We start from the raw sequence: 20,276 nt of genomic DNA on the forward strand, positions 1-20,276 counted from the left end.
CACTCTTGTAATCTGCTCTAAAAAAAACGACTTATTTAACCATGCAGCAGAAACATTTATTGGACAGCGATACACTGAAAGAACAAAGAAAATAACCAGCATTAACACCATCGTTCTTACTGTATCTGAATGCTCCTTGGATACAGTTCTTTTATATGAAGTATAGATGAAGCGCACCCGAAAATCGTTAAGGATTTTGATGACAATCTTGCTGTTCACCATACTTTAATTAATTACTGTAACATTACTTAGTCTCTACAGACTCTTAATCTTAATTTTTGCTATTTTAGTTTCATAAAAAACTTACAAAATAAAGTTATATTTGTGATTTGTTAGTTTCAAACTATACATTCATCACTAGCTGTTTTCCCATCATTATTTGTTTCTCTGTTCCATGCAAGGTGAGCTGGTCTCACTCAGCAATGCTCATTCTTCTTACTTAATTCTTTGCTCGGTCCTATTCAACCTCCTGAGCCCCAGACTCCCAGCTGGAAGATGCCATAGAGAAAGCATATTGATTTTTCTTGTCATCTGATGGTTGCTGCATGAAACAAAGAAAGGAAAAAAACCTCCAGACAGAGAGAAGGAGAGCGATACACAGGTGTGGCGGTATGTGGAGACAAAGGGAAGGAAAGGAGCTCGAGAAAAACCACACGTAGCTCCAACTGTAGAGATGAGCTGGAGAAAAGTAGTAATCTTTTCATTCTTATGTCCATACTTATTATTATCTGCATTGGATTTTCCTGCTCGTATTCATGGTCTCCTATTTTGTGCTCCTATCTCCATTTCTTCCTGTCTTTGTATGGAATTAATGGCTCACTTTTCTGTTTTCATGAATAGAGGTGAAATGTGATTACGAGAGCCATTTCCATTTGCCCATCAGTAACCGCGGAGCAGAAGGCAAGAAGTAGGGGGATGGTGACACACTATAAGGTGTTTTTATTGTAGCTGACTCACGGCAGATTTTTTTGCTTCTGTTTATTTCTGCATTGGCTTCATTTTAGGCTCAGTCCATCTATCTCTATCCATTCATTTGTCAGCTCAGCTGTTATGGGCTTCAACCTTTCTCTTCCCCCACCTTTCATTGATCCCATTTGCTGGAGCTGTGGCTTTTGTTTGGTTCTTCCAGGTCTACACAGAGAATTTTTTAGCAGGCGAGAAGAATGTGGGCAAAACACATTATATTGCCTAGAGCCATTAAAGGCCAGGGGAGAACACAAACGTTCTGATTCTGTAGAAAGTGCTGTGGTTTTAAAAGGTCCATGTCAACTGCTCCTAAGGCCACGTGGTCTTTTACAGTATGTTTTTTTATTGATTTTTATTGGCTAACTAGAAAATCCACACACTTACAGATATGAGTTTCATGTGATTACCTCAGGGCTGTCTCAATCGAGACAGAATTACTTTTGTGGAAATTTTGTACGATTGTATGTTACTTTGCACATGTTTGTACATGACATGTGATTCATATGTTGTTTCTTTTTTCAATTTCGGTTGTCGTGTATTCTAATAATAATGAACAACAAAGAAGAAATCAATTATGAGTTGGAGCATTTCAGGGATGTAATATATATTGATTCCTCATTTAAACTGAAGGGGAATAGGTGCATCCTAATGATCCTAATATGGGCATCTGATAGCGGGATAAAGCACAACGTATGCTGTTTGAAAGTTCCTGTTTCTGTTGGACGAGGACAAGGGCATCCCGAAACTTTCCCACGTATTTCTAGCTTACCTCTCGATATAGGGACGTTTCCAGGGTGACTCTACGTAAAGTCACACTCATTACGAATCGGGCCATATGCTCAGCCCAAGAGTCAGCACAGGTGCGTGGCAATCACCGATCATGCTGCATGCTGCTGGGAATAAGGAACAAAAAATGTCAGAACAAAAAGTGACACTTGAGGTTTGTTCACATTCAATTAACTCGTTAATGTTAAACAAACAAACAGAAAACTGACTTAGAACATGAAGTAGGGCATGAACCTGACTGCGTGCCGTCTGAGCACCCTGGGAGAGCGTCTGAAGTCCACACTGTAGTAAAACAAAACCTGGTCAGTAAATGTAATCTGGACAACTTGATTTTTTGTTTGGCTGACACATTTTAGTTCAGTCATCTTAACTAGATCTAAATAAGCTGATGCAAGTATCTTGTAATATTATATAACTTGACCATGATGATTTAACCTACTGAGGTAAACATTATGTTGATATAAATATGTTTACAATACATACACCATAAATTATTGTCCCTGTTTATCAGTACCACCTTTTGCACATGAGGTGAATCTTCCTCCGTGGCCAAAAGAGAAACATAAATGTAACTTTGCAGCGTTCACATCAGCAGTGCTGGCTATTTTCTCTGGATAGCATCTTAATTAAGTTGCACTTAATTAAAGGAGCTGCCATTGAACTAAGAGCCACTGTTTGTGCATCTCTCACATGCAGCTTATTCGGGCATCTGTTTGTCTATCGAACTGCTGAAGTCTTTTTTTCTTTTTCTTTTTTATTTACCTTGGGTAGTACACTCTGTGCTGAGGAGCACTTTTTTTACCCACACAGATTGATGCAAAATGCATAAAATAACACCTCTCTTAGTTCAGTTCTGGGGAAAATAATACTTACTCACACTTAAGTATCTACATTTTTTACCACTCTTTTAGGCTTTTGACAGCCATTGGCAGTCAACAGGAAAATATTAAAATGAAAAAGACAGGAAGAAGATAGTCTGGTCTACTAAAATGCTAAATAATTTGATCTTCAGTGTTGAAGAGAATATCATTTGCTCCCCAAACCAATAGCCAACCTTATTCAGGTCCTTCATAGTAACTGCTTTTTCTCTCTTCTCTCTCCTACACTACCCCTTCCCTCTGCCCTCCCTCTGTCTTAACACAGTGATGAAGATTGATGTTCAGGTCCTAATTAGCATCTGCTTTAGTATGCACACTGCCAGTTTGTCCATTCCTGACCCTCGAATCAGTTAACAGACATGACAGGGCTTGTCCAATCAGATTAAGGCCAGAGGGACAGACTTCCTGTGTGGAGCTGTCACTCTAGATGCACTGTGGGCACCGCTGATGGATGTGATCTGGACTAGGAGACCCAAATCATTTCAAAATTGTGTAAAACATCATGCATCATATTAGGTTGTGCAGACAGATGAATAAGATTAACTACAACACCACGACAGTGTGCTGTAAACGCCCTCAAATGGGATAGAAGTGGTAATAAATGAAAGTGACATGATGTGACAGCTTGTTGATCTTAAACCATAAACATTTTAGTCCTGGTTGAATTTGCAACACTTTTGAAAACAGGTGTCAGGCTCTGAATGTGTTTCAATATTGCAACCGTCAATTTGTGGATCTCTTTGCATTACTTAACTTCTCCAACTCATTTATTTCCCCTCATATAGCATCAGCCAATCAGTGTGAAATTCAACATTGTCAAGCATATTGTGTTATAGTGTGTGTGTGTGTGTGTGTGTGTGTGTGTGTGTGTGTGTGTGTGTGTGTGTGTGTGTGTGTGTGTGTGTGTGTGTGTGTGTGTGTGTGTGAATACTGTCTATCAATGGCCATGATGGGATTTCAGACTGAAGTTCAACTGTCTCATGAGACCTAGACATGAAAAGAGAGAGAGATGAAGAGAGGTTTAAAAAAAAGAAAGAAATCCTTTGATAGTCCTTGTATTTTCATGTGTTGTACTCTTCTATCACACTTTGCCTCCCTCAAATGTATGTGCGTGTGTGTGTGTGTGCATGTTCGTGTATGTGTGTGTGCATCAAAGCCCTACCATCACACAGCAGTCTTTTCCTTTGTCCCAGTTATATCACTCTGTCTCTGCCTCCGCCCTTCCTTCCCTTGCCACCTGCCTTTTTCACAGTCATGTCATACTGCTCTCCTGCCATACCTAGTGATTCCATTGAAAATATTTCACTGCAACACACCCCCGCATGCCTCAAGAAATGGCAAAGTAACCTCTCTAACCAGGAACATGAAACTCTGTGCTGCAGCAGTGACACCTAATTTATTCCCCTACCCACTGGTGTGTCATATCAAAAACACACAGCCTGGGTATAAAAGAGCAAAGTCCACAAATTGTTCTGTGTGGCATTTATTACCACACAAAGCAAAAAAATAATAAAAATGTAACATAAAGAATATGGCACATAAGTGGCAACATATCGTGGTGCAGATTCCTTAAAAGCTGTGTGGGTATTTAATGTGGCTTTTGCAGTTATGTTGGTACCGCGTCTTTGATCCGTTTTTACTTTTCCAGGCTGCTGTTTCCATCCTGCTGTTTCACATCATTGGCACATTGCCTTGTGGTGCATCTACCAGGGCTATGGCTCTCATTAGCACCTGTGTTGACATGACTGGCATCTCATCTGTTGTTTTCCTCTTTCTCCATCTTTTTTCTTTTTTCCTATTTTTCCTTTCCTGTCAGCTTCCTCTCGCTTGTTGTACTCAAAGTTGCCCCCAAATGCTCAGTGTTTCCCCCCCTAACTTTCACTCCTTATCCTCCCTCGCGGTTTCGCTTCTCTATCCTTCTCCCTTCTGCTCTGTTCCTCTCACTGTCTCTCCCTACCAGGGGTTTTTAATTAATGGTCGAGCCATGATGCTTATCTTATCAGCAGATCACTCTGCTTTCTATTAACTACACTGACAGAACTGGGAGGCTGTAGGGGGATGGATGACACACACTCTCATACACATACAGTGACATAGCATATAGTCAGATACATATATATGGCGTCAGTACACAGAAGTATAGACACAAAAGAATATATATGCACCTGCCATTACACTCATGCACACAAACAGACATGGAAGCAACAAGGGCCTCATAAACACACATCATGATGCTATCTTAATCTTGCCACACACCCTTACACACATAAACAAACTGCCCTGATGGTATCTCACTGTGTGATTTAAGGAACGTTGTTTGGGGGTCTCTCCTCCTAAATCCCCTAAATGCCTTGGGAATCCCTCCCTCTTCCTCCTTCTCTCTATCTGTCCTCTACCTCCCTCCTTCAGTCCTGCTTTCCAGCTGAATGAACACTTATCATTCGGCAGATAAACAGCCGTCCATGCTGGAGCTTGCTTTATCTTTGAGAGCCATGTTTACTCCCTGTGAATGCTCTGCTTTCCACAGATGTTTCATAGAGTGCATTCACTTGATCCGACAGAGATGAGCGCTGTGTCGAGGCTTCATTTTCTGCAGCAAAAACTATGGATGCACACACAATCTTCTACCCTATCAGGTTTAACTCCCCAGGCAGGTCAATTGTCCCATATTTACCACATTTTCATGTTTGGGTCGGCTGAGCTAGGAGGCACAATAAATCAGCAGTTTGCACGATAGCTTGATGGGGATTACGGTGACACACAGTTTGCCACAGAACAGTAAGCATGAAGCCAGAAACAACAAAATCAATCCTCAAACATCATGATCGATGGGAGCCGCAAAATTTCAACATAGGTTTTCGTCAGATCGCATTGAGAGTTGGCAGTTTTCTGAAAGCACAGAGAGAAAGAAGCAACAGAGAAACAGTTTACAAAGTGATTATTGGAGAAAACATTACGGTGGATTGAGGCGGCACATGCTCGTGCACGAGTGTAGACATATCCAGTCGCCCACACTTTCACGCACACTCATAATTTCCTCATTTGGGGGGGCCATAGCAAAACAATTATCAATACAATACAATAAAGGAGACCATTTCCTGTGTATTACCGAGGGACAAAACATTTATTTCACTTTGTCTAGTGTGTTCATGAGAGTATAAACTTCCAGTGGTGGAAAGTATAGGAAATAACTGAAACTGCAGACAGCAAGCAGGCAGCAGAAATGCTGTCCTGTGCAGTTAGCAACACTTTTTGATTCCTTTTATAAGCTTTCTAAAAATTTCTCTGCATGCATCGCTTCATGCTTCTGCCGAAATCCTCTTTATTTGTATTAACTCGTATTTTGTCGCATCCATACAAATGTACAAATAAGCTGTTGCCCTTCAGCTTGACCTTCAAAATGATAATCCCTAGCATCTTCACATTTGCTGGTTACCTCTCAAAAAATTGTCACACATGGTTGCTATGACAATGCTCCAAATCATCCATCTGAAATAACTCAAAAGGTTTCAAAGATTTACTGTTATTCTAAGGAAATCCAGCTTGTCTTTTATTACGCTAAAATGCTAATACCATTTGTGGTTGATTTTGATCCATTTATTAAAGTTTTCATGATTGCCACGTGCTTAGCTTTGTGGCCTTATCTTTACTTTCTCTCATTTCCTGCACTTGTGTTGGATGAAAATGACGATATTTCAGCAAATTAGGCATTCAGCAGGTGATCTGTGTCATTTTTGTTCCACTGTGTTGCTTAGTTTCTAAAGCCTTCTCCCATTAGAAGTGAGTTTTCTTGTACTGAAAACAGAGCAGAGTGGATTTTGACATTTAAATCTCTCTTTCATTCATGCTCTGCCTTTGGATCCATCTGACTTTCTCTTTATATCCCGCATTAACGTTGACATGCATGGTTGAATATCTGTGGCTGAAAAAAAGTCTCTGATTTTATTGAACTACTTTTAGGTAATATTTTCATTTCAGTGAGAAACTTTGTTAACCTGCTGAAGGAATAAAAGTGTCTCTGTATGTCATTCTGCAGAGAGTTTGGGTGGAGAGATCCAGAGTTGCCAGAGGTGATCCAGATGTTACAGCACCAGTTCCCATCGGTGCAGTCCAATGCTGCAGCCTACCTACAGCATCTCTGTTTTGGAGACAACAAAATCAAAGCTGAGGTTTGTGTATACGTGTGCGTACATGTATGTCCTTGTCTGTGTCTATCAGTGTGTTGCGCAGGTTTAGTATCATGTGAGAATTTGATTAAAATCAGTGTTGCAAAGAAGGGAATGATTGTAACTTTTATAATGAAAGCCATCAAAATATGTGTTTGAAAAAACAGGTGAATAATTTGTGACTAGAAGATGCTGTCAAACCTATTCAGAGGAATGCTTTTGAGAAATAATGCAATAGCTAACCAGTTTCACACTGATGTTCTGCTTGATAAAGCTTGCCACAATCACCATTCTTAAGATGTGCATTCTACTGACTTGTATTTATTGAGGTAATGAAGCTCAATTAGTCCCGAAGCAGCAGGTTTGCCTCTCAAAACTAATTTTGCGGTGAAGCCCCTTTGAAACACTCTAATAAACCCTTTAATAAAGCTAGTGGCAATCTAAAACAGTGGCATTGGCACATGCAGATGCATTCAAATCTGCATCTCTTCCTTCAACAGACACAAATTCACACACCCCTCCACAGTCTACAGTACCTCTGAATCAATTTACAAGTACACGCGGTTGAGAACATTGACATTTTTTTTCTATATGAAATTAATTTCAGTGGAAGCAGTCAATAGCTGCAACTGCAGCCTAATGAAAAGTGATCCCATATAACTGTAATGCTCATTCATGCACAGATGTAAAGTGATGTGTGTCAGCACAATGTGTGCACATATGCAAATAGACATAACACAATACAAAACAGAAAAATTAATATTAACCTTCTGCAAATCAAAGGCAATTAAACATGTAAACATGCACGCGGCTAATTTTCATTCACATCGACCCACTTACCCACCCACACAAAGACACACGCAGGGATACAGAAATGCAATCACACTTCCATACAAAAACATCACACTTGATTCCTCTCCCTTCCCCTCACCCATGCAGCTCTGAAAGAAACCTAAGTGCTCGTGTCTTTTATAATGGATCCAATTATGCCTGAATAGAGGTGTCCAACAATGGTGAAAAAACATTGCGTTGACAGCGAAATCTTTGGCCTGGCTTCATCAAGTCTGTTTCATTGTCATGCTTTGGGTCCCAGGCGTGGCTAAACACTGTTTACACAAAAAGAGAATTCAGCCTGTACTTTGGATCACATCAAACAAAAACACACTTATATTCTCTGCAAACACGAGATACATTTCCACTTTTCCACATGTGCACAATGCACATGACAGCAATGCAGTGTGTGAAATATGATGCAATAAGAAACACAGTGAGATGTGCCTTAAGCTGTATTTCTTAAATAGTCTTTAATGAAAAACAAAGTTGATTGACGATCACTAAGCCAGATATGGGACATTAATTTGGTTAAAGATCCATTTGCTATATTGAAGCCAAATAGTGTAGTGTTTTTGTACACATACACACATGCACACACACACACAAACACACACGCATGTACACACGCACACACATATAGATATAGATAGAAAGACAGAGATATAGATAGATATAATATGATATCATGCAGGACTATGGATGAGTAGATGACCGGCATCCACACTGATCAAGAAACACCTGGTAGCTCAATGTTATAACATCAGTAGAGGACAGCTAGCTACCATTAAAGCTGGAGATCCAGAGTCTACAGTACAATGGGAAGAATAGTGAGCTGTATGAACATAATAAGCCAACTCTGATAGAAGAGAGCAGTGTAACTGAACCTGATAATACCTGCAGTAACAGAGGAAACTACTGATTGTGGCCAGACTCAAGTTAGCCACCAAACCAAGGGCACAACTCCCCCAGTTCACTGACAAAGTCCTATCAGAGGAGATTATTGCAGATGTGACCACTGCTCTGCTCACCATCCACACTACTCGTATCACAGAGCTATTAGATACCCCTGCCTCAGTAATCCTAGAAGGACTTGGGTATATGATCAAGAATGCGTGTAGAGAAAGCTCTTTGTGGAGAAGAAGGCTGGAATTTAAAATCAGAAAAGCTCAAAGGATATTAGTTGGTTAAGTGAAGTGTAGAAAGGCATCATGAGAAAAGTATAAGATGAGGCTCTGGAAACTGCCAAACGAATGTTACAGCTCTGGCTGAAGAGATACCACCAGAGACGCAGGAGGAAAAATATGAGTGGCCTTTTTCAAGGATGCTACCAGGATGTACTCTTAGTTGCAAGAGAATAATAGGAAAGACTAGGATAACAACTAGGACAGACCTACCAGAGCTGAAGATGTTCTCCCAGAAGAATATCTGGGAGAAAAAGGTGCACATAACACCAGCACCTAGAGCAAGAGCCAGTCAGCATCACAAAGGCAGACGTTCCTCAATGAGTTGTTGTTGGAGGAATGAAGAGCTGGACGGCACCAGGACTTAGCACGATCTACACCTGGTGGATGAAAAAGAAGAACACCACTCCATAAACGCGTGGCAGTACAAATTGAAGTAGTGGGACTACTAACAGCAGGTACTCATCTGGACTGGAATTATAGCAACACACACGAATCACATGAGGCACATGAGTTAATACATGAGCACAGCCTAGGGCGTAGTAGGGCATTGTAAATTACACCAAAGCACCAGCTCCTGGATAACACAGCACTACACTAGGACTGTAAGACCAGATAGACCAGCCTCAGCTTTGACTACAAGAAAGACTACAGCTCAATGCCACACACATAGAGACTGGAATGTTTGGCACCGTACAAAGCTAATAGCACACTAATAATGTTAGTCAGGAACTGGGACTGTGGGAGACCACTGGAGACCAAGTCCAAGGGAATTGCATAAGTCACTATCAAGAGGTGATGCACTGCCCCTACTCTTCATCACCCTCTCATGATCCACAACACGTAAAATCACTATATTAGTTTGTTTGGGGTTTTTTTGGTCAGCTGTCCTTTAAAGGTCCGCTTTTTCTAACATTTGACCACTTTAAGACATGCTACTTGTAATGTGTGTTGCCATTATGTGTATTTCAAGTTTCGATCCAAATCGTTTTTTAAACCATACCTTTGTACCTCTGGGTTTGAGCTTGATTTCAGTAAACTACACCCATATTGATACAGACCTGAATGAGACTCTGTTAATTACTTAAGTACAGCCAAAATCTCAGTACAGTTTTTGTTTGTAACTTATGTGAATGCAAATTTTGTCAGATAACACTGAAATTGCAGGAATCGAGATTTCAGTTCAGAGTAACTGCTTGGTAAATATGTTGAGTATGTTAATTTTTTTCCCCTGTATGTTCTGTTGTCTGACAACAGGGACATGACAATATGTACATGCACAGACTGTTTGGAGTTAAAGATGTTTGTTTATAGTGAATTCGGTTGTAATAAAATATAAGACGAGCGTAGAGAGTCAGAGAGAAGCAAACGGTTAAGTCTTAAAGTTTCTAAGTTCATAGTTAGCTTTTAGCATTACATTTTTTCCAGAGCTGATTACATTAGTGCCTTTAAAGAATAGCAAGATTGTATTAGTATTTCATCAAGTTTTTAGTTCAGGAGAACATAAAAGTATTAGTTTGGTTAGTTCAAGGTTTTTTTCCGCATCACCATACAGCCATTATTTGATATTTTACCAGAGCCATTACGTTTGTTGCATTCAACCTACCAGACTCCACTTACAAACACACACACAGACACAAAGTTTACCTTGGAGAAACTGGGATTTGCTGGGTGCCTCTGGTGTTTAACATATTAGTCTGATTCAAAAATAACGTGTTAAAATACCAGTCACACACACAAAATAAACTCATGAGGCAGAAAGCGGTCCTCTGCCAGCTAAAATTACCTTTTAGAGTTCAGTGGCTTTAACCAGAACAACAGTCGTCCTTGTCAAAGAAGCTCTGTGAGCTTTAAAAATGCTTTAAATACAAACTAATTGGGAATTTTGTTGTTGTTGTTACGAGATGTTTTGCTGCTGAACCTCCAGAGCAGTATTTTCAACATCCATATTAGCAGCATACTATGGTATGGTCGGGTAACTATGGACAACTTTTAGCTCAACTCATATTGGTTACATAATGTTTTACATAGAAACAGAGGAAAATTCTTACTTCCTCCAGGTTTTCATAACTCATATTTTTTTTCCTTTCATCTCATAATATTATAAAAACTAATTTTCATGATAAATCAATTCATTTCAATCAAAGGTAAATATAAAATAAATGATCATAACTGTCACTGCTTCATAATTACTATTAGTATCATTATGATTAGCTTGGATGTTTAATAACATTTTCTTTTGTTGTCAGTTATGTATCTTTTCTCATCTTCAGAGTTGTAAGAAAGTGACTTTTTTCTTTCATTTTAAACAAGCGAGAGTTTAAAATGTCTGTATGACTATCTTTGCTTTATTACAAAGGCTTCCAAACACATGAAGTGGCATTAAATTGTCAATTGTATTCTCTCCTGCTTATCAGCAGACAAAAAGAAAAATGTGTTATTAACGCTTTGAAGCAAAGACAAAGACCAGCAGGGGCGCACGTTGATTAGCATTACTTCAATCCAGTTACACACATGGGCTTTTTTTATGACCCGGTCTGTGCCTGTATTTCAAAAGAGAGGTGAGGTTTCATTTGATGGAGTTTTGTCCATGACAGTCCCTTCTTCTCTTTAACCACAGGAAACATAATGGCACTACTAACTTCCTGGATTTTTGTCCACATCATTTGTTCATTTTGACTTCTCCAATCACCCAGCAGGGAAGTAGACAGGTCTATATCAGGATGAGTGCGTTGCATGATTACAAGTGTAATTTTATGTGTCGGTGAATTCAAATTAACAATCAGAAGAAACGTTTATTTGCAGAGTAGTGCCAGGATTTTAGTGCAAGGGGAAAATTCCTGTCTTTTTTTCTTCTTTTTTTTGTATTTCGCCTTTGCTTCACATTTCCTGTCATAAATTTTTTTAGCTCACATGTACGTCACATTTTCATAGGAACTCACCCAATTACGTTAGCAATATTACATGTATGTCACATGGATGGATTTGTGTTTGTTTGTAGGATTATCTGATACCAGAATATCCTGACAGGAGTAGTAGGATATAAATTTCGTTAACAATTAAGGTCACGGTTTTGTTTGTTTTCAATGTTGAAGGTTAGATTGTGTAACAAAGACACAGTTTATACATTCTATTTTCTGCTTCTCAAATTTGGCAGACTACTAAAGGACAATGAGCTGTGAATGTTTTAGCGAGTCACATTTTTTTTTTGTGCTCCCTAATTTACTTCAAAGCTCTGTATTGATTTTCTTTTTCCAGAAATTATACTGGCTATTATATTCAAAAAGTTGAAATCACAGCTTTTTATAACTGTCTATTCATTTTATATTGTTTAATCTGTGTGTGTCACTCCAAAATCACTACTGGGATTTAGGAAATTAAAAGCTTCTCTAACAAAATAATAACTACTTAATTTTGTATTGTTGTAGCAGGTGATTTAAGACATTACTCGACAGCACTAAGATTTCTTCTTTTTGGCTATAGTGAAAAGGAACCTTGTGATTTTTTTTGTCATTTGAAATATTATTGCATTAAGTTGTGATTTCCTGCCTCACTTTATATACATATAAAGTTTTAGAAGCATTGTTTTAGAAAGATAATGTACAGGAAGTCCTGCATTGTAGTATTTACTTGGTTCTTGAGACATACAGTGACATGTATGTGAAAGTAAATGCTTTTTGCAGCTATTTGGTATGACTCTGGATTAAGAGGCTTATATTCTCGTATTTTCAGTCACAGTGAGCAGCTGAATACAGCCATAGTATGGTTCCTATTCATTGCTAAAGACATATTCTGTAGCAGCAAATACAAGTGGAAAGATAGAAACAGAAACCAGAAAAAAATAAGTTTTTAGAAAGAAAGAAGAAAAATATTGGCGAAAAAAACAAGAAAATATTTCCCTATGATATCTTGGAACTGGTACATAAGATGACACAATGTTTTGTTTCTTGGTCGATGACATTTATATGTGCTTGTGTACAAATGTTTCAACACAGGTATGAGTGGACATTTTAGATTAGATGTGTCAGTGTGAGCATGTTTTAATTTACAGTTATATGCATGGATATTTTTCTTTTTCCTACACAAATACTGCGAGCAGGAAAGAGAAGTCAGATATAGAGAAAGTGAAAGAGAGAGAGAGAGGCTGTGTTTCGTGTGTGTCTGTGTTTGATAAGGTAGATGGAGGTCTGGCTGCAGCCTAGACTGCAGAGGCAGCTTGCCAAATTCATCTTCAGCATCATTTATAGCATCTTTAGACACATACACAGTACAAATGCTGCATCATCCACACACATAACTAAATTCACACCTACAACCAGTTATATGCTGTATATTTCCCACAGAGTGAATTAAAACAGAACCATTGACATGGCAGCTAATAGATTTCCTTTGGGTATGCAAAACACAGGCTCACAGTCTCAACCTGAGCTTTAGTTACATCAGTAATTCATTTTGGGTTGCAGCCATATCAATATCCATTTATCCAACAAGCGGCTTGATGGGGGACGAATGTGACCCCTGACTCTTTGTCATTTCTCAGCCTCAAAAGAATCAGGCTTTAGATTTTTAGGCCGTGAACTCTACAAATGCTGTAAATATCTGTTCAGTAGACATGAATGCGGAAGATGAGAAATGCAGCAAATGATTCTTAATGATGCTGCAGAAGTAGTATATGTTTCTGTCCCTCTTCACAGCGTATTTTCCACTTAGCTTTTCCCCCTTATGTACATTTAGGTTAATAAGTTGGTTTTAAATCAAACTGTATGTACGTGTAGTTAAAGTGCAGACTTTCAGCTTTACTTCAAGGGATTTAGCAAGAACCTATGGATATCACTAAACGCTGTGTTTCCTCCTTTGAGATGCTCTGCCACTGCCAAGCCTTTACTGCAGCTACCTTCAAATACTGCTTGTACAGATTCAGTGGGTTCAGTTCAGGCACTGATCATTGAAGGCTACTGCATGTCTTTGCCTTAAGAAACTCTTGTGTTGCTTTTGGAGCATCTTTTTGGCCATTATCTATTAGATGTTTTCTGGCATAGTTTAATGCATTTCTGTTACTGACTATAACGAGTTGTTATCTGTTAACATTCATAAAGGCATCTTTTGAGCCAACTTTAAAGACTTTGAGAGTCTTTGAAAACATCCTTGACTTGGTTAGAGGTTGTGAAGGATTTTTCTTAACCAAGGAAAGAATTCTGCAATCAACCACTGTATTTGCCATCTGTGGACTTCCAAGCCTGTTGATGTTGTTGAACTGGCTGGTGCATTCCTTTTGAAAATGGTTGCAGTTCCTATACAGTTAATCGAATACTTTTATTAAAACCGTTGAAGTAAAGCTGAAAGACGCTTTAATCACATTTTGATTTTCTAACCTAACTGTAAGTGTTGCAAAAGTACCAGCAACATACTTTAATTAAAAACATTTTACTCTATAATTCACTCTAATTTTTAAACAACCTAATTAATAACACATACATTGCTGCTGTGAGGAATAGTGTTTGCTCTGTTTTCTCTGTTAGCTACCTCATCATACAACAAAGCCTCCAGTATATTTGTTACAGTACATTTTCACAGCTGTGAATTTTTATGCTGATAACTCTATGAGAATTAGCTGTGTCCCTGCCTCAGAACAATATTAGGTAGCCATAGGTTAATGGTTTATTTGGCCCAGTTTAAAATTCTCAAGAGGGAAATGTTAGCCCTGGGCCAAAAACTCAATTAACCAAAGGTTGGAAGGCTCTAAATTGCAGTTAGCCCTAGGCTAAGTGTCAAGTGAAGACAACACAACCCCTTGTATGTGTGTGTATGCTTGCCTCTGTGTGTGAATACATAAACGGTTAAAAGGTGTGACACATCTCCTCTCTGTCTGCACACTCACATGCACCCTGTCTGGAGCTAGTGGTTAATGCTGAAGTTCCATATGTGGTTAGTCATAAACGCTTGTTAAGCTTCACGTGACACCGTCTCAGGTGCGTGGCACCCATGTATCCCACTGCCGGCTTTCATGCTGGCAGCATCTCTGATTCTCACAATCTCAGCTGTCACCACTGCTAACTGTTACCACGGCAAAACTGTCGCTATGGGTTACCAATAGCCGTGTCCACCGCAGAAGAGCGTGAGACAAAGACAAATCAATCAGCGCTTCTAATCTTCTTTACATGAGGAGCAGGCACAGAGGTATTGCCAAGCCTTGTATGTAGCTCAGAGGCAATACAAAGTGGAATAACAGATTAAGTGTGACATAAACACAAACAGGGAGAGGTGCACGAATTAGCATGGGGAAGGAAAAGGGGAACAGGAGGAGGGGAAGAAGAGCAGAGGTGGGGACTAGAGGGCGTAAGAGGGGCAGCAAATCAGGTTGAGGAAATTGTATGGCCAATCTAGCAAGGTTATTTTGCCATTCACTGCCTTCCTTAATCCATTTTAATTGAATAGATAAGCAAAGTCATTTTGCTCGATAAACTCCTGCTGTGTCATGAAACACCCACATCCTCTTTGCCCTCCATTTCTCATGCTTTCTCTTTCTTGTGTCACCCTCACTCTCGCTTTCTCTCTTCTTATGTGCATCTTTATTATCATTGGTTATTGCTTGCGCTTGTGTGCACACCTATTTTTGACTTAATCACGCTAAAAGTATGAGTGCGAGTGTGCGAGAGCCAAAAAATGAAACAAAAAAAAAGCCTTGGAAGTCCATTCATGTCTTATTGCTCGTCTGCGTAGTAAAATCCATCCATCTGGTGCTTCACATTGAAGCAGGCATTACTAATGAAGTATTTTCTATATTTAATGTCCCATGTTTAGAGGGGAACGTGCTGAAAAATATTAAAGGGTTTCAAAAAGTCTGAATATGCATCTAACTGTGAAAAACTGGAGTTATCTGGTTGAGTAAGTCTGTCAGTTGCAGTGCTCAAGAGATTAAATAAAAGTGGAGGCATGAGGGACACACTCTCTCTCTCTCTCTCTCTCTCTCTCTCGTTTTCTCTCTCTCTGTCTCACACACTAGTTGCTCCATCCTTGTTTCGACTAGTCTCCTGGAGATCTCAGCAGCCTGTTTCTAGTGATTAGCGCAACACCCCTGTCGACTGGACCAAACACAGGCTGATTTAAGCTCTTTGGCCCCCTAAGGCTGATGAAGATCCCTGCAGTGGAGAAGTGATGTGGGAGGTTTAAAAACCACCAGCATAGGGAGAGAGCAATATGTGTCGCGCCATGGGGGGAAGGCATTATGTGTAACGCCAGAGTGCCCTCATTGTGATCCCTACTGGGCTAACAGTCCTGACTGCCTCGCCCTCTCACAGAATCGAGATATAATCATAAATCTAAACTGATTGACTTTGTTTATTTCTCAAACTGTGGCTAAGCATGTTTCTCTTTATGTGTATTTACAAGGCAAAAATAGTAGCAGACACAAGGCAAGTAGTGTAGCTGGGTACAGATTTGCTGTGCAGTTAGGTGAGTCGTCATGTACAGTTTAAAGAAGTGTTCAATTAATTTAATTTTTCCCTGCTATGCCTGCCTTTTGGTGGCTGAAATACACATTTAAAATAAATCAAGGTAACAGATGCATGGTTTTGGAATGTGTGTGTTACACGCCTTCTTAAAAAGGATAAACAACCACTAGTCACTGAATCTGTGGAGGCTGCCATGATTGCCTTTCATCTTTTAGTCATTAAGATAAAAATTTAACGTTAGTTTTCCAATTCATAAGTGAACTGTTCATGCATATCAATTATCATATGCAAAAAAAAAATGTGATAAAAGGAAACAAAAACCTAAGAAGGGAGGACAACCACACAGAAAAAGTGCCGGGTAACGTGCAGATTCTATAACATACAGGCACACACAAGCAAGCTTATTCTTCCCTAATGAGTGTAATTAAGTGTCATTTTTTGTTAAAGCCCAGTCATTAGTATATTTAATTAGCCCACATTGTGCTGTTAATCTGATTGGCAGGACTGACAGACACTGGAGGCTGTATACACACATGCGCACACAAACACACATTATACACACTGTGTACGAAGTAGCTACTTGCATAGATAAATAACCAGCCATCAGGAGTACAAGATATTAAAATTTCAGCATTGAAAAAAATATTCTCTACAATACTTCTTGCTGCTGATTTTTATTAATATATATTATTCATTTACGACAGATTTGATTGATTCGATTTCTTTGATACTCAGATCCGTAGACAGGGAGGCATCCAGCTGCTCGTTGATCTACTGGACCACAGGATGAGTGAGGTCCATCGCAGCGCCTGCGGAGCCTTGAGAAACCTGGTGTATGGCAAGGCCAATGATGAGAACAAAGTAACCCTGAAGAACTGCGGGGGGATTCCTGCCTTGGTCCGCCTGCTGAGGAAGACCGGAGATGTGGAAATCAGAGAGCTAGTCACAGGTACGCTGTCTGTGACAATTTTTTACTTCAGCTCCTAGCATGTACAGTATATCAGTTATTTTCCAGCATGGCTCTGTTTATGGCCTCGGGAGAGATTTTAATGGAATATGTTTGTGTGTGTGTGTGTGCAATTCCCATGTTTATGTGAATGTGTGGATAGAATTTGATATGTGAGGATGCAAGGATCTTTCAAGCTGCTCTACATACCACACACCTACACTAAAGCTGCTTTAGGAAAGAATCTTTCAGCCAGCAAAAGGAAAAAAATTAAACTTTCTTTCTGTCTTTTCTTGGTATTGATATTGTATGTGTCTTTCATTCGTTCGTCTAATTGTGGTTTTACTTCTTATTTAGTGACTTAAGTGGTCTCGGTTGGCCATGACAGCGCCTGCAACCGTTTTGGCTTAGTGAATGTAGTTCTTCATACAGTCAAGTTTTAGTGAATTAGTGTTTGTCAGAAAACTTTACTATTCACCAAACCAAGGCTGTTCATCTTCTTTACTTGCACAACTATTTCACATTCCACTTGAATGATAACATTCAGTCACAGTTGTCCTCAGCAGCCATGACTTGTATGACTCTTGCAAAGAATGCCAACAATCTTTGTGAATGTTATTTATTCTTAGGAGTGTTTTGTCAAGTGTCCCTTTTGACATATTTTATTAAGACGTGTAAGATGTAATGCAGTGCATGTTTTTTGTTTGCATTAATTGTTATTGCATGTCTGCAATGATAAAAAGGTGAATAGGCCCACCTTGCATTCAAATTCTTGCTTAAAGTGGAATTTAAAGCCCCACACTTGTAGCAGGAATCAATCTTGTTTTAACCTTGAGGGAATGAACACTACAAACTAGCTGGTGTAGTTGAAACACACATTGCAGCAGTGCATACACCCACACGCACAAACTTAATAACGTGCACGCATACAAGCGTTCATGCAAATACACATTCAAATATGTTTAGGCAAAAAATGTATAGATTAAATTTAAACACCCACATAAGGTGTTAGATAATAACACAGATAATACACATTTGAGCTGATATCATCTTTTTTTCCAATATGCCTCCCACTGAGAATTTAATATTCTACTAGAGGAGTAGCAAATAGTAACACAACACTGCACCCCTCGCTGCTTAAAAGAAAAAGAAACACATAGATGTGTGCTTACACACAAGCAAACATCTAGGATATATGGAATTTCAGTGGTCAGCTAGTTATTTTCCAGTATGACATTGGCAATATTGATGAAACATAGTGTCTGTGAATTATGCTTATGCAGCTATGCCACACAGGGGGTTCTTACCCGTTAAAGGCTGATGGGGTATGTCATCCTGCCAGCATGGACACCCGAGTTTGTGAATGTGATAACTTGAGCATGAGACGACGTAGGATTTTTAAATCCATATCACATTCAATCCCTCATTCAAATTAAAACCTTTAACTAGGGACATTTTTTGATGCAGTCACATCAGCCACAGCACAATTTGATTGAGTTCTCCACTTTCAGAAATAAAATATGCTAATATATAATATGCAGAACTACTGAGATTTACCCGTGTGCTGTTTTTGTCTGCTGAACTCATGATTTCATGGACAGGCAGAGTTTAAGTGCACTATAGTAAGATTTATACATTATGTTAATACACTAGATTAGATCACTTCATGTGGCGACATATGTATTATAAATACTGTCCTGTAATGCATGATTATATAGGACCATGTCTATTTTTGAATTTTCTCATATTTTTGGTATCAGCTGCACAAAAGGTACATTACATTATCTTGCTGCTCAAACTGTGAATTGTCATAAGTGGGGATCTGAATGTTAGCAGCCTAAAAGATTTCCTATAAGCAGCTCTCACCAGCAACTTGTACATCGATTCCTGTGATAAAACATGAGAGAGCCAATACCTTTCTTTCATCTGTTGTCCTTCACTCGCATCTTTTGTTATCTCGTGTCTGCTCGCTTCGCACTTTTCTTTCCCTTTGTCGGTGTGTGCATTGGATTTTTATGTGATTCCACACTTGTTTCATGTTGAGCTGGACTGTGGGTATCTGCACTTGTCTCACCATTGTTTTTCTACATTTGGCCTCTTTGTTACACCTGGTTAGTCCTGAGATAGCAGAGACATGTGCAAGCTCATACAAGTAGATTTAACAGTTTCAGAGATAAAGCAGACCCATTCACTCAAACACAAAAATACACAAAACCTTGCAAAACCATAAAGCGCATTCACACAGAATACTAAACTAAAGTCAGTAGGGCCCCCTCATGCTCAATTTGACCTCTGTCTCCGTTGTTACTTAGCACAACAGAGCTCATCTTTAATCACACATTCAAAAATCCATCCCACTAGGTCACCTGCTCTATGAGGGGGAAGAGGCCCTGGTGGATCATAAGGCTGACAGCTAGCAAGCAAGTGCACAGTTTTTTTCTGTCCTTTTACAAACCCCTGAGATATCGATAACAGCTCGCTAGAGGAGGGTAGAGAAGGAGGAAGGAAGTCTGGAACCTTTTCACTGTTAATGATATCCTCATAACAGGTTGTGTGGCGGCAGGCAATCTCTGCTGCACTAAAAAACAAGGTTTGTTTATATTCAAGATAAAGAAGTAAGAATGTCATTACAAAAAGGCTTCTTTTTTTGATGATCCCAAGGTATACATGTCTGGGATGATAAACGTGCTGGAGAGACTAAGATACAGAAAACAGCTCGGGAAAGGAATGTCTGTGGTCTGTAAGCAGATTAACCAGTGAATAAAATTCACTGCGAGTCATACTGCATCATGTTTTGAGCTCCGACTTTTATAAATAGTCATCTCACACAGACAGACATGCACTGTGAAATTCTATCTCTGCTTCCCCCGTTTCCTGACTCTTCCTGTCTTTGCCCTTCCCTGTCTGTGATTCAGTGTCATGCATGAGTCTCCCCTGTTGTCTGTTTCCTCTGGTACTTGGCATTAAACTCCACATTTTAAATGCTTTCACGACAGTACAGCCATATTTTGAAGTCTGTCTTAATTTGCCTCGCGTAACACCCTGCTGTTGCTGTAATTCACGTCTAA

The 20,276-nt window shown here is 39.3% G+C and overlaps 1 protein-coding gene across 3 annotated transcripts in view; it reads left to right on the top strand.

Moving 5' to 3' along the window:
- The window catches only part of ctnnd2a (catenin (cadherin-associated protein), delta 2a), a 265,108-nt gene that overhangs the window by 179,261 nt on the left and 65,571 nt on the right, over positions 1-20,276 (top strand). For all 3 annotated transcript variants that reach the window (XM_076888085.1, XM_076888087.1, XM_076888086.1), the window contains exons 13-14: positions 6,667-6,799; positions 16,998-17,211. In XM_076888085.1, the coding sequence (XP_076744200.1) occupies positions 6,667-6,799; positions 16,998-17,211 (347 nt within the window). The remainder of the gene's footprint in view (positions 1-6,666; positions 6,800-16,997; positions 17,212-20,276) is intronic.

Source organism: Maylandia zebra, linkage group LG9 (assembly GCF_041146795.1).
Source record: "Maylandia zebra isolate NMK-2024a linkage group LG9, Mzebra_GT3a, whole genome shotgun sequence".
Lineage (NCBI taxonomy): Eukaryota > Metazoa > Chordata > Actinopteri > Cichliformes > Cichlidae > Maylandia > Maylandia zebra.